Genomic DNA, 11659 nt, shown 5'->3' with positions numbered 1-11659 from the left:
TGATTAATTATTTTTATTTTGTTACTATGCCTTATAATACACTTGTCAAATCCTCAATTCGTTTCTGGAGTCTAAAAAACTCTATAAGCAATGTATCAAATAATTTTCCATAAATATGAATGTTTAATGATATTAAAAGTTATAATGTCTGGGATAATATTTTAAAGATTTCAAACTTAAAAATAAAAATTTATTATGAATATAATAATATTTGTGTCAATTCAATATAATTTTAACATAAAAATCATGTTAGTTATAAGGTTTTTTTTTTCAAAAATTAACTTACTCTTTTTAAAAGATAGTCATTTTTCAAAAAAAATAAAAAATTTCTTTCCAGAAAATTATTTGATACATCATTAGTTATAAGGTTAAGTGCTTGACAAGTGAATATAAATAAATGTGACACTTATCACACTTTCAACCACTTATAGAATGTAAAAAACTCTACAAATAGTGTATCAAATAATCATTATTTATTTTTAGTTAACAAGTAAATCATTAAGCTATTTCCTCAAATCAAACTCACAATTTTTTTTCCATAAATTATTTTTAAACACACTTTCTATTAGGATGTATCAATATGGATAAGCTTGAGTATCAAAAATAAAAGATAGGAAAGAAACATTACTATCACATATAATAGATTATGTGACACACATACATCTCTCTACTAATATTAAAATTTTTTATTGAGTTTAGTGTCACGAGACAACTGAACATAAATTTAATTGAGTAATAACGAAAATATCATTTACAAAGTAAAGTATATTATTTTAAGGATATTTTTACCATTTCGTATATTTTATATAGAAAAATAAGAATAAAAATAACATAACCACTATTATTTGTAATATTTAAATTTTACAATTCAATCAAAATTTTCTTTACTAATTTAGTATATAATTTTATTTTTTACTCATACATTGTAAATTTCTCTCTCTTTAATAAACATCGATAGCTTACTTCTATGGGGGTCAGAATGCATCTCCAATAATTATATGAGAAGAAAAGGAAATCACACGTCCAACATCTAGAGTTGGAGTAATTAAGAAGAACTAGAAATAAAATCTCCGTAATTGGACAACCTCAGAAGAAAGAATAATTGAATGCCACCATACAATTGTCCATGACACAAACATGATGGAACATTTAATGCAATCTTCTAAACAATTCTATGGCTCTATATTTTTCAACGATTGGATGGTTGCCTTCTTCTCCACGTCTTCTATCATTTCATTGTTCAAGCTCTTAAGCTCCTCTTCTCTTGACTCGGGTTTAATAGGCAGATGCGTCCTGTACTCATGTCTTGACGCAAGGATAAGAAAAACCAATAAATTTATAAATCCCAGTGCTGCAAGTAACCAGTAAAAGTTATTTAACTTCCCTTTATTCAGATTGGTCCTTAGCCAGCTCTTTTTGGTCGCATGGTCCACAATATACACTAATAAACTGCTCACAAAGAACCCCATTGAAATGGTGCTCAGGAAAAGCCCTGTGCTCATGGATTTCATTCGATCTGGTGCCTCTCTAATAAAGAACTCAAGTTGTCCAACATAAGCAAAAGCTTCCCCGCAACCTACGAGGAAGAATTGAATGAATAGCCAAAATGCACTTAGTTTGATTTCTTTCTGAATAGCCCTTTGCCTCCTTTCTTTCTCAACAATAGCAGCACCCACCATGGCAGCTATAGACAAAATGAGTCCTATCCCTATCCTTTGGAGGCATGTGATTCCTTGGACATTATGGGTAAGTTTTCGAGCCAAGGGAACAAACACTTTCTCATTTAGGGAAGTGAAAAGGAGGATGGTGATAACCAGAAAGGCAGAGAAAGAACCTGCAGGGATCACGAAGGAACCTACTGTTCGGTGCATGGCGGTGGCTTGATGGATTGTAAAAGTAGTCATTTGGGAGTAGATTGTCCAGAAGAGGATGCATGTGGACCAAATGGGGAGTAGCTTTAGAACCATTTTCACCTCCTCAACTTGGGTCACGGTTGATACTACGCATGGTTTATTTTTGTTGGTGTTGGCAGCACAATCGTCATCCAAGACTGCAGCTTTGTCAAGGCACCTAATCAACACATGCACAGTGAAATGAAGTTGTGTTAATTTTCAAGGAAAAGCTCAGAATCTGGGAAAACGGGTGAAACTATTTGAAATCATACTTACTTGAATCTTTTTGTGTAGGGAACCCTTCTGTTTTCATAATCATTCAAAAGGCTGGGGTGAGAAGGATAAGACTGATTCCTCTTCTTCAGTGCCAAAAACAGAACCCTCCATAAGATAGTTAAAGGGCTTCCCTGAGGCCTTTTAAACCTGTACCAGGGTGTTCCACAAAGCAAAACTGCTAGTGCAATCACCATTGTTGCTGCTGAAATTCCATATCCCAACCCTCTTCCTATATTGTCTTGTATATATACCAGCACAATCACGCCAAATAAAGATCCAATGCTGATGCCAAAGTAGAACCTACTTATGAAGAAAATCATAGCATTCTCCTCCTTCGGATCCGTCACGTCGAACTGATCAGATCCGAAACTAGAGACATTAGACTTTATTCCTCCACAACCAAGTGCTATTGTGTATAGTGCCACATACAGCAAAGCCAGTTGCCGGCCGTTTGCCTCGATGCACTCATGATGCTGTCTTCTATATTCATCGCAGGGAGGAGGTCTCATGCTTGGAATTGTTGTAGCTACTGTTAGTAAAATCACTCCCTGGTGCAAGATGATAGATGATCTCAGCTTGCATTTATAGCTCATTGAAGGAAAAGTCTCGAAAATATATATATACATATGTCTAGTGATGGTTCTTGATTTGCAATGCATGTAATATAAAGATACAACTGTGTTTATGTATGAGAAAAACTCACCAGTGAAGTTATTGCTGCAGAGATTGCAACTGTTACGTATCGACTAAGCTTGGCATCAGCTAAGAAACCTCCAAGGAGACCAAGCAGGTTGAGAGTTCCCATGAAGTTGGTCACCATGGTTGCAGATTTTGCTGCTGAAATATGCAAATCTCCAACCAAGTATGGCACTAAGTTCATGGATATGCCCATCACACATATCCTCTCTGAGAGCTCACATCCTGCACCAAAGTTTCCATTCATATTTGCAAAGAGGACATAATATATAGGTAAACCACACTAACTATTGAAATTCATCTTAAGCACCTAAGATGAGCCCTGCAGCAAGCCATCCACCGGTTTTAGACTTCTCCACCGGGTTCCCCCGGTAATCAAGCACCGCATCATCATTTAACCCATCTTTCTCACCATGGCTTCCAACCAAAACCTGTTGGTATCCAAAGCAAAAGAAACAAGGTATTCATAAAATGAGAAATTTATCTAAGCATGCTAATGAAAATTTCCTTTAGGAGGAAACTATACCATGATTGAAATGTCCTTACGAGGGTATAGGAAAAAGGTGTTGTTTAGCTCCAAATACAAAGTAGAATAAATAAAGACCTGGATATCACTGCATGTAGTGTGTTGGAGTTAAGACAGCATGAGGTTTTAAAATTGGAAGATGATGGTCAATTTGGTGTTATTATGACCCTGTGGTCATGGTGCTATCAAGTAAGAAATGACAATCCAAGTTCAGACATGTTACACGGTGATACGATCTGATATAATAATATGATAAGAGGTCGGTCGATGTCGACTATCCTGAACAGCCAAAATATTGATGGTATTTGTATTTTGTTATTGGTCTTTACCAGCCAATACTGATCATATCAAGTTGTACATTCTTTGTCTTTAAGCTGCTAAACTTTCACAGTTATAAAATTGAGTGTACAAACATTTTATTTTTTAAAATGAAGAAATAATTACGACTATATGATATAAACTATTATAAAAAGAAATATAATTTTTATTTGAGTTTATTAGTTAATATTTAATTAAAACAAATATAATTTTTTATTAATGTATGGAAGTGTTATAAGATCATTACTCTCTTTCAAAAATAAGCATGCTTGTTAAATGTACAATCATTGTATATAAGTCCAAGGGCCTTGACTTCCTTATTTAATGCGGGATTAACACTTGTTTACAGAATTTGTCTTGATATTTTTTTGCTTGGAATCTCATAACAATCTCATCATGGATTTCTCTATTTTTGTTTACATGATAATTCTTCATCATTTTTGTCTATCTTTATCTTTCACAAATTTAGAATGCTCTCTTATCTACTTTGCTTAATGAAAATTTTTTTATTTAAACTCCTTTAAATTTTATAAAAATTTAAATTAGAAAAATAAAATTATACTTTGACCCTCCCTAAAAATGATAAAAAAATTTAATTTAATCCTTTAAAAATTATAAAAATATAAATATTAAAATGGTGAAATTCTATTTTTACTATTGTCAAAATATACAATTTAATTTCAACCCTCTTGAAAAAAAATTTAGCTTCGCCCCTGATACTAAGGGTTAATTTTTTTTTTATAACTAAAATTCTATCTCATTTACGTTAAAAGATAAAATCTTAATACTATGATCAGCTATACTTAAACCTACTTTTAATCAAAATAAAAGATTACATTAACAAAAATTAGAATAGAGAGGCTAAAACAACAAAACTAAAATAATAGAGGATTAAATTTAAGTTTTTAATATCACACGTGTTACCAATAATTTTATGTGTTCATTTTTTAATTTACTAAATAATATTTTTTTATTTCAAGTAATTAATTTAAATTAGTATTATTCAAATTATTTAACATCATTAAATATATTAATTATTTTTATAATTAAATATTACAACGATAAAAAAATTCAGACCATAATTAAAATATTAATGAAAATAATAATAAATTTTGAAACAAAAATTGTAATTTTTTAGCTACTAATTGAATAAAATTACTTAAATATTGGAGGTTGGAAGTGTAACTTGATATGAATATAAGGTGTAATTTTAAATTTAATAAAATATTTTCTTGATATTTAAATTTTAATATTAAAAATAAAATATTATTTTGATTTAAATTTGGTAAGATAATTGTAACATTCCTATACCTAATCCGACCCTCGAAAACCGATATAAGAATATTACATCTGGTGCCAAAGTGATCTTAATTAAACACTAAGTAATTTTGAACATTAACTATAGCATTATAACTTATTTAACTCATTAATTATTATCTTAAATGTTTGGAGACATTATTGATTGATCGTTTACATTTGAAAGTGATTTAAAAATGATTTTTAAGCAAAACAGGGGGCAAGTATCGATACTAAAACATAGGGTATTGATACCTATAACAAGGTATTTATACCCTTGATCAGTATTAATACCAAAATAGCATTCTGGAACTCAAAATTTTCAAATTTTTAATGAAGGTATCGATATCTTGCCTTTAATATTGATACCAAAATTGCTTTATGTTTTGAAAATTTTTTATTTCAGGGCCCAGGTATCGATACCTAACGCCCTAGTATCGATACTTTAGGTCAATTTTGCTCAAAAAAATTTGGAAATTTTGTTAAAAACCCCCTACAAATAGATTTGTTAGAGATAGTTAGACTTTTACAATTGATTCTTTTAAGATTGAACCAATTAACACTTAAAATCTATTTCAAGCAATTCTAAGACAACCATGCTTAACCAATAATCATACCACATATGCAATTCATACTTTTAAACTCTTAATAATTCATTTCCAATATTGCTAAAGTCTTTCATTTAAATACCAAAATAAGTTAAGTTTCAAAGGTTTGCATTTTAATCCCATTTTACCAAGTTCCATACCACATCACCTATGTACATGTCATTTTATACCAAAATTTAGTACATACTCTTCTCAAAATTGGCGATATGATGAGATGAGCAGCTAACGGTCTTGACTCTAGCCCGTCAAATCTAATTGTACCTACGCATTGAAATAAACGCGTTAAGCTGGTAAAGGCTTCGTAAGCACTACAAGACTAAATGAACATAACATATATTTAATATGTTACTAATCTATATCATACTTCCATACATGAATATCATTATAACTAGACATTTATTTCAACAACTTTACTTGCCTTGATACTTACCTTGATACTTTAAATACTTGTATTACTTGTATTTCATACATTAGCTCACAGTAGACTATTTAGAACAATTTAGGATATACGGATCAAGTATAGAGATGCAACTATATGCACAAGTAAACAAAAGCGTGCTGAACAGAGAGCACAGACGTGCTAGAAAACAGATAACGTCATAAGGATCCTTAATGACATGCCATTAATATCCTAATAATTCTAATTTTGTCTACTTGGGCTCTAAACAGAATTTTATACATTAATATACATTTTATAAATGTTTTGGAAAAGATTACACATTTTTCCATGTTCCACAATTTAGTCTCTATTTCATAAAACGCAAGTGCAATACTCTTTCCATACACTTTTGTTTTTCTCAACATAAATATTTGACATTCAACCAAGTATATCATTTTATATACTTCACCTATATTTTTCTTAACATATTTCGTAATTTCTCAATTTAGTCCTTTTATTTAATATAATAATATTTACATAACTATTCTAGGTAACTAATATACTACAATAGGAAAATCTAAAGAAAATAAATTGAAACTCCTTGTAGTACTTACAACAAAAAATTGAGATGGTGAGTTTTCTTCTTCATTCACTCTTGGACCTTCTCTTTTCCTTTTCCTTCATTTGGGTCTTCTCCCCTCTTTTATTTTTCTTCAATTCCATAACAATCATATAATATTTACAAATCAAAACAACAATCAAATAGCTCTACTTTGCTAGATAATGAAAATAAACATGTATGACTTGAAGATTTCACCATCTCTTACCTTAACTTTTGATTTAACAATCTAACCCTTATTTTCTCTCTCCTTCTACAGTTCTATAGGAGCTCTTCACATCTAGACTTCTCTAGATTTTTTACTATGGAAACATCAAAGAAATACAATGTTTTGAGCTTGGTTTGATCAACAATGGCGGAAAGACTTATTTGGGAATAGCATAAAAGTTTGATGGAGGTTTGGGGGTGGGTGACGGTTTGACAAGGTGAAAAGATGATAACTTTTCATCCTTTTCTTCACTTTTCTACACAATTCCATAAAAAAAATCTCATGATTTTTACCTAAAAATGGTCAAATTGCTAACTAGTCCCTTTGCCTTACATCTTTACACTTCAACCCCTAATCATTATGTCTAATAATATCTTCTTAACTAATTAATATTTTATCCCTCATCATCTTTAATAATCCCATAGGTGACTCATATTTTTACTAAGTAAATTTCCAATGAGTCCTTCATTGTTTTGCCATCTTTTCCATATACTCTCATAACTTCCTAATTTCCTACTTTTGCTACAATGATTTCTATACTCCTACAATTTAGTCAATGCTTCTATTTAAATATTTCATATCTAAAGAACATTTTCTAATTTCCTATCGGCTCTTATTACTTTTTAATTTAATACTCAAAATTCCTATTTAGTCTATTTCAAAAATTAACCACTAAACCCTGACCCGATTTCTTTTTGTACCCGGCTCTGAGGCATAACGCGGATGTTACATTTCTCCCCCACTTAAATAAAATTTTTGTTCTCGAAATTTACCTGATGTAAACAACTGCGGATACTACTATCTCATTGATTCCTCTCTTTCCCATGTTGCCTCCTCTATATTATGATGCCTCCATAAAAATTTTACCAATAAAACACGTTTATTCCTCAATTCTTTTACCTCTCAAGCGAGTATCTTCACTAGTTCTTCTTTACATGTCAAATATGGTTGAACCTCTATCACTTCTGGAGTAATCACGTGAGACGAATCAAATCGATACATTCGTAGCATTAACACATGGAAAACATCGTGGATTCTATCCAACTCTTGGGGTAAAGCTAACTGGTAGGCAACTGGATCAACCCGCTCTAAAATTTCAAATGGCTCGATAAACCTAGGACTTAGTTTTCCTTTCTTCACGAATCGAAGAACCTTCTCACATGGTGATTCCTTTAAAAATACTTTATCACCAACATTGTATTCAATATCTTTCCTTTTGAGATTGGCATAAGACTTTTGTTTATCTGAGGCTACTTGTAACCTCTCCAACCTGGATTAAACGTGAAGACTGAATTTGGGAGATTACATTGGCCACCGAAATAGCCTTGTAAACGATCGAAGTTTATTAAATAGTCTTTTTAAAATATTTGCTAACTTTAGTAGAAAACATAGTATGTTTCCAAAATGTACAATTTCTTTCAAAAATCAGTTGATTTTTTTATTGTTGCCTTTGCAAAATTTGAATTCCAATTTTGTGTATATTTTTCAAAAATTATTCACATAGTAATGCAGCAGAAAAGTGGTATTGAACATAGTTTTAATGAAAACCAGATTTCATGCAACATTAAATCAAGTTCTATGTTTCAACAATCCTAAAATCAAATTAAATGTCGTGTATGCCAAATAAACCCAAAACATAAGTCCCATGCCATAGTTCAAATAAAAAAATACGGTTCCAAATAATAAAAATTCTAATATTAAGTCTAAAATACTTTTAATGAAAATATTAATCCAAGTTGAAACCTTCCGAATGTCTAGTTCGCATCCTAACCTAGTAGGTTACATGTAAAGATGGAAAATAAAGGGAGGTGAGCTTTACAAGCTTAGTGTGAGTCTCTACACAAAAAAAATCAATGCAAAACAGTAGATAAAGCATGCAAAATAACAATTCTCGGAACAATCACAATCGTATAGCATAGCAGAATTTAATAGTTCTTTTGTGCATGTTTATGAATGTCAATACAATTCATGTATAACAGAAAAATTCCTACCCATGCTTTGCTACAGTCCACAGTAAAAGTTCCTTATAACTCATTCATTCGGTAACACTCCATTTTATGGATGAACCACCAATAATTGCAGATGAACTGCAAGTAATAAAAATTATGGAATTCAGTCTGCCACCAAGTATATGTTTCTCCTTGCAAAAGAAATCTCAATCAATCTGATTAGTGGGCACATGTCGAATAGTAGCCTGCCACCAAGTATATGCTTCTCCTTGCAAAAGAGAAATGACGCACATAACACATTCATGGGGCGTGCATTCTAATTGTTGAAGTACTCAGTTCGTTGGCTCTAGCCTTATCTCGACTGTTAAAGGATCGATCCATTTTACTCCTATAAACTTTGTGGCATCTTACTTTTGTAGTTCTTTTATTGGGGTTCATCTAGTTGTAGTTGTTGAAGTAGTTTGTAGAGCAGGTCTCACTATTCTCTGAAAGATTTCCACTATCTTACGAGGTACTCAGTTTGTAGACCAAAAGGGGAGTAGTTTGTAGATTATCTATTGATTTTTCAGTAATTAAATGTGTTAGGTGTCGTCTTAAATGCCCCAAATCAACAATAGAGCCGAAAGACATTCACGAGTTTGATTCAATCAATGTAATAAACTTAACTAGTTTGGATTTGAAATTTTGTTATAATTGTAAAGGTTGGATTGACCCCATAGATGGGTGTTTGAGGGTTGTTTAAGAGGCATATTGATTGATTTTAATACTGATTTTTAATTTAGGTTAATTTTAAAGTTTATTAGAGAAACCGCAAGATTTACAAGTGTGTTGCGAAATAGCGTAAAATTAGGTGTGGGTCCTAAACTCAATAACTTGATTGGTAATGATAATTATTATGATTTAATTGGTTATTTAGCTTGCTTATTGGGCTTGTCTTAATAGGTAAGTAATTAAATTTGTATGTGGTCGAATCAGGTATGTTTCGAGACCTAACTATTTGGCATAGTAGCAATGTTGCTAGTTTGACTGAATGATTGAATGATTGACATTGTCATGAATGTTTGGTTAATTTGATGTATGATTGATTGTATGTATAGCATGTTTTTGAATGAAAATAAGGCTTATGCATGATATATTCATACAAAGTGAAATACTATGAAATGTTCATAAGACCGCAATACATGCACACAGAAAAGTTGTGAATGTACATGAAATTGTGATTTGTAAATGAGATTATCTTAATGGTAATATGAAATTTGGATTACTGATTCCATACTCTGAAAGTATTTGATAACTAAAGGTGTATTGAACATGCCAATTAAATTTGAAAGTATTGAATTATGGCTATATATGAGATTGTGTGACATATTGCATGTGCATTGGGGTGGGTAACTATTGTGGTTGACGGAGGAATTTCGTAGAGTACTAGCGGCAGATTAAGTTCACATTTATACGTAGTCAGTGCAATGCACCTAGAGTATCAAAGGGATTGATGATTTTATCGCATTTTATGTTATTCAGCAGATTTTGTACATTTATGATATATGGTAGTTTTTACCACATTGAGTTTTGCTCGCAATTCGTTAAAGTTTGGCAGACGGGTTCTAGGGAACTTGTGGTGTGTAGCGGATGGTTTGGGTAAGAACCTTTTTGCATTGCATCATGCTCACGACATACTCGAATGTTATTGATTTATGCTACGTATTGTATTGTGTTGTAATGAATAGTATCAAAATTAATGATTGTTACTCGAATGAATGATAACACATGCTTATACGCTATTTGACATGGATTTGATAATGGCTATGTAATGATATGAAATTCCAACGATGGTTTTGTGTTCTTCTATTAATGCTAATATGTTTCACTGTATTTGATATTTAAGTTCATTTAAACAACTGTTTGACTCACACTAAGCTTTCATAAGCTCACCCTCTATAGTGTTTAACTTTTCAGGTAAACCTCGAAACTAGGACTGGACCCGGCATACGAGAATCACCTTAGACCTCAAACTATTTTTAATAAGTATTATTAATAAGTCTCTATTTGTTTTGGTTTATAATTTTTAATTATTTCTGGTCTATGGCTTGGTAACTTTTCATATGGGGATTTTTGCATGTATGGATTACTTAAGCATAATAACCGAAAAATACATGATATTTGGTTTAAGTAAAATTTGACATTGTTCCATAAATTCCACTGCATTGTAAAGAAATTATTTTTGAAAAACAAATCGATAAGGCAGCTAATTTCTAAAATGACATGAATAATGATTTTTTCTCTACATTAATTAGCATCAAGTTTTTACAAAGTAAAGCGACAAACAAATTATTTTCTAAAACAACATTGTCAATAATAAAATGAACCTTAAGTACAAATGACCTAATAAATGAATGTTTTTAAACTAACTCAAAGTATAACTATAGTTTTTCTCTAAAATGATTTTATTTAAGATCTTCAAAAGTAAAGTAAGTTAGCTTAATCATTTTGATTATAACGTCTAGGCCACGTTAGGAAGGTTACACACCAAGCCTACTTCCAATTGGATTTCCAGTTGAACAAATAAGGAAGAAAAAATAAAACTTTGTTCCCCCTTTTCTTTCCAAACGATGGAGACAAAATAAAGAAAGTGAAAGATGGCATCATTTTTTATTCATTTCTTTATATAATTATATAAAATTTTAACTTTATTTCCACCTAATTCCATGTTTCTACCATACACTAACATAAGGATATGGTAATTTGTCATTTTAGGCCTGGGTTAAATGTTTTTTTAACTCTATTATCAAATAAAATCAATAGAAATAAATTTTTACGATTTAGTCCTTGTACCTTAATTAATCACTAAATCAGAAATATAGTTTATCCAAAATATAATTCACTTATACAATA

The 11659-nt window shown here is 31.0% G+C and overlaps 1 protein-coding gene across 2 annotated transcripts; it reads right to left on the bottom strand.

The window, feature by feature from the left end:
* Positions 1–870: 870 nt before the first annotated feature.
* On the bottom strand, positions 871–3570 carry LOC107912635 (protein NRT1/ PTR FAMILY 6.4). Of its 2 annotated transcripts, none has more exons than XM_016840906.2 (5): positions 3391–3570; positions 3175–3295; positions 2872–3089; positions 2169–2716; positions 871–2070 (listed from the first exon to the last, which is right to left on the bottom strand). In XM_016840906.2, exons 1-5 carry the CDS (start codon positions 3391–3393, stop codon positions 1173–1175), a joined length of 1788 nt encoding a protein of 595 aa, XP_016696395.2. In that variant the 5' UTR covers positions 3394–3570; the 3' UTR covers positions 871–1172. The 2 variants fall into 2 exon arrangements, with proteins under 2 accessions (XP_016696395.2, XP_016696396.2); XM_016840907.2 differs by having other exon boundaries at positions 3411–3570.
* Positions 3571–11659: the final 8089 nt, after the last annotated feature.

This window comes from Gossypium hirsutum, chromosome D11 (genome assembly GCF_007990345.1).
Source record: "Gossypium hirsutum isolate 1008001.06 chromosome D11, Gossypium_hirsutum_v2.1, whole genome shotgun sequence".
Lineage (NCBI taxonomy): Eukaryota > Viridiplantae > Streptophyta > Magnoliopsida > Malvales > Malvaceae > Gossypium > Gossypium hirsutum.
Note: the sequence above shows the minus strand (reverse complement) of the source record. Positions and strands in the feature narration are given on the sequence as shown.

Excerpts from the sequence above, each read along its gene's own strand:
- LOC107912635 (XM_016840906.2), bottom strand. Across the intron at positions 3,090-3,174 it reads TGCTGCAGGGCTCATCTTAG|GATGTGAGCTCTCAGAGAGG; the intron begins GTGCTTAAGATG and ends ACTTTGGTGCAG. Across the intron at positions 2,071-2,168 it reads CCCTACACAAAAAGATTCAA|GTGCCTTGACAAAGCTGCAG; the intron begins GTAAGTATGATT and ends TGTGTTGATTAG.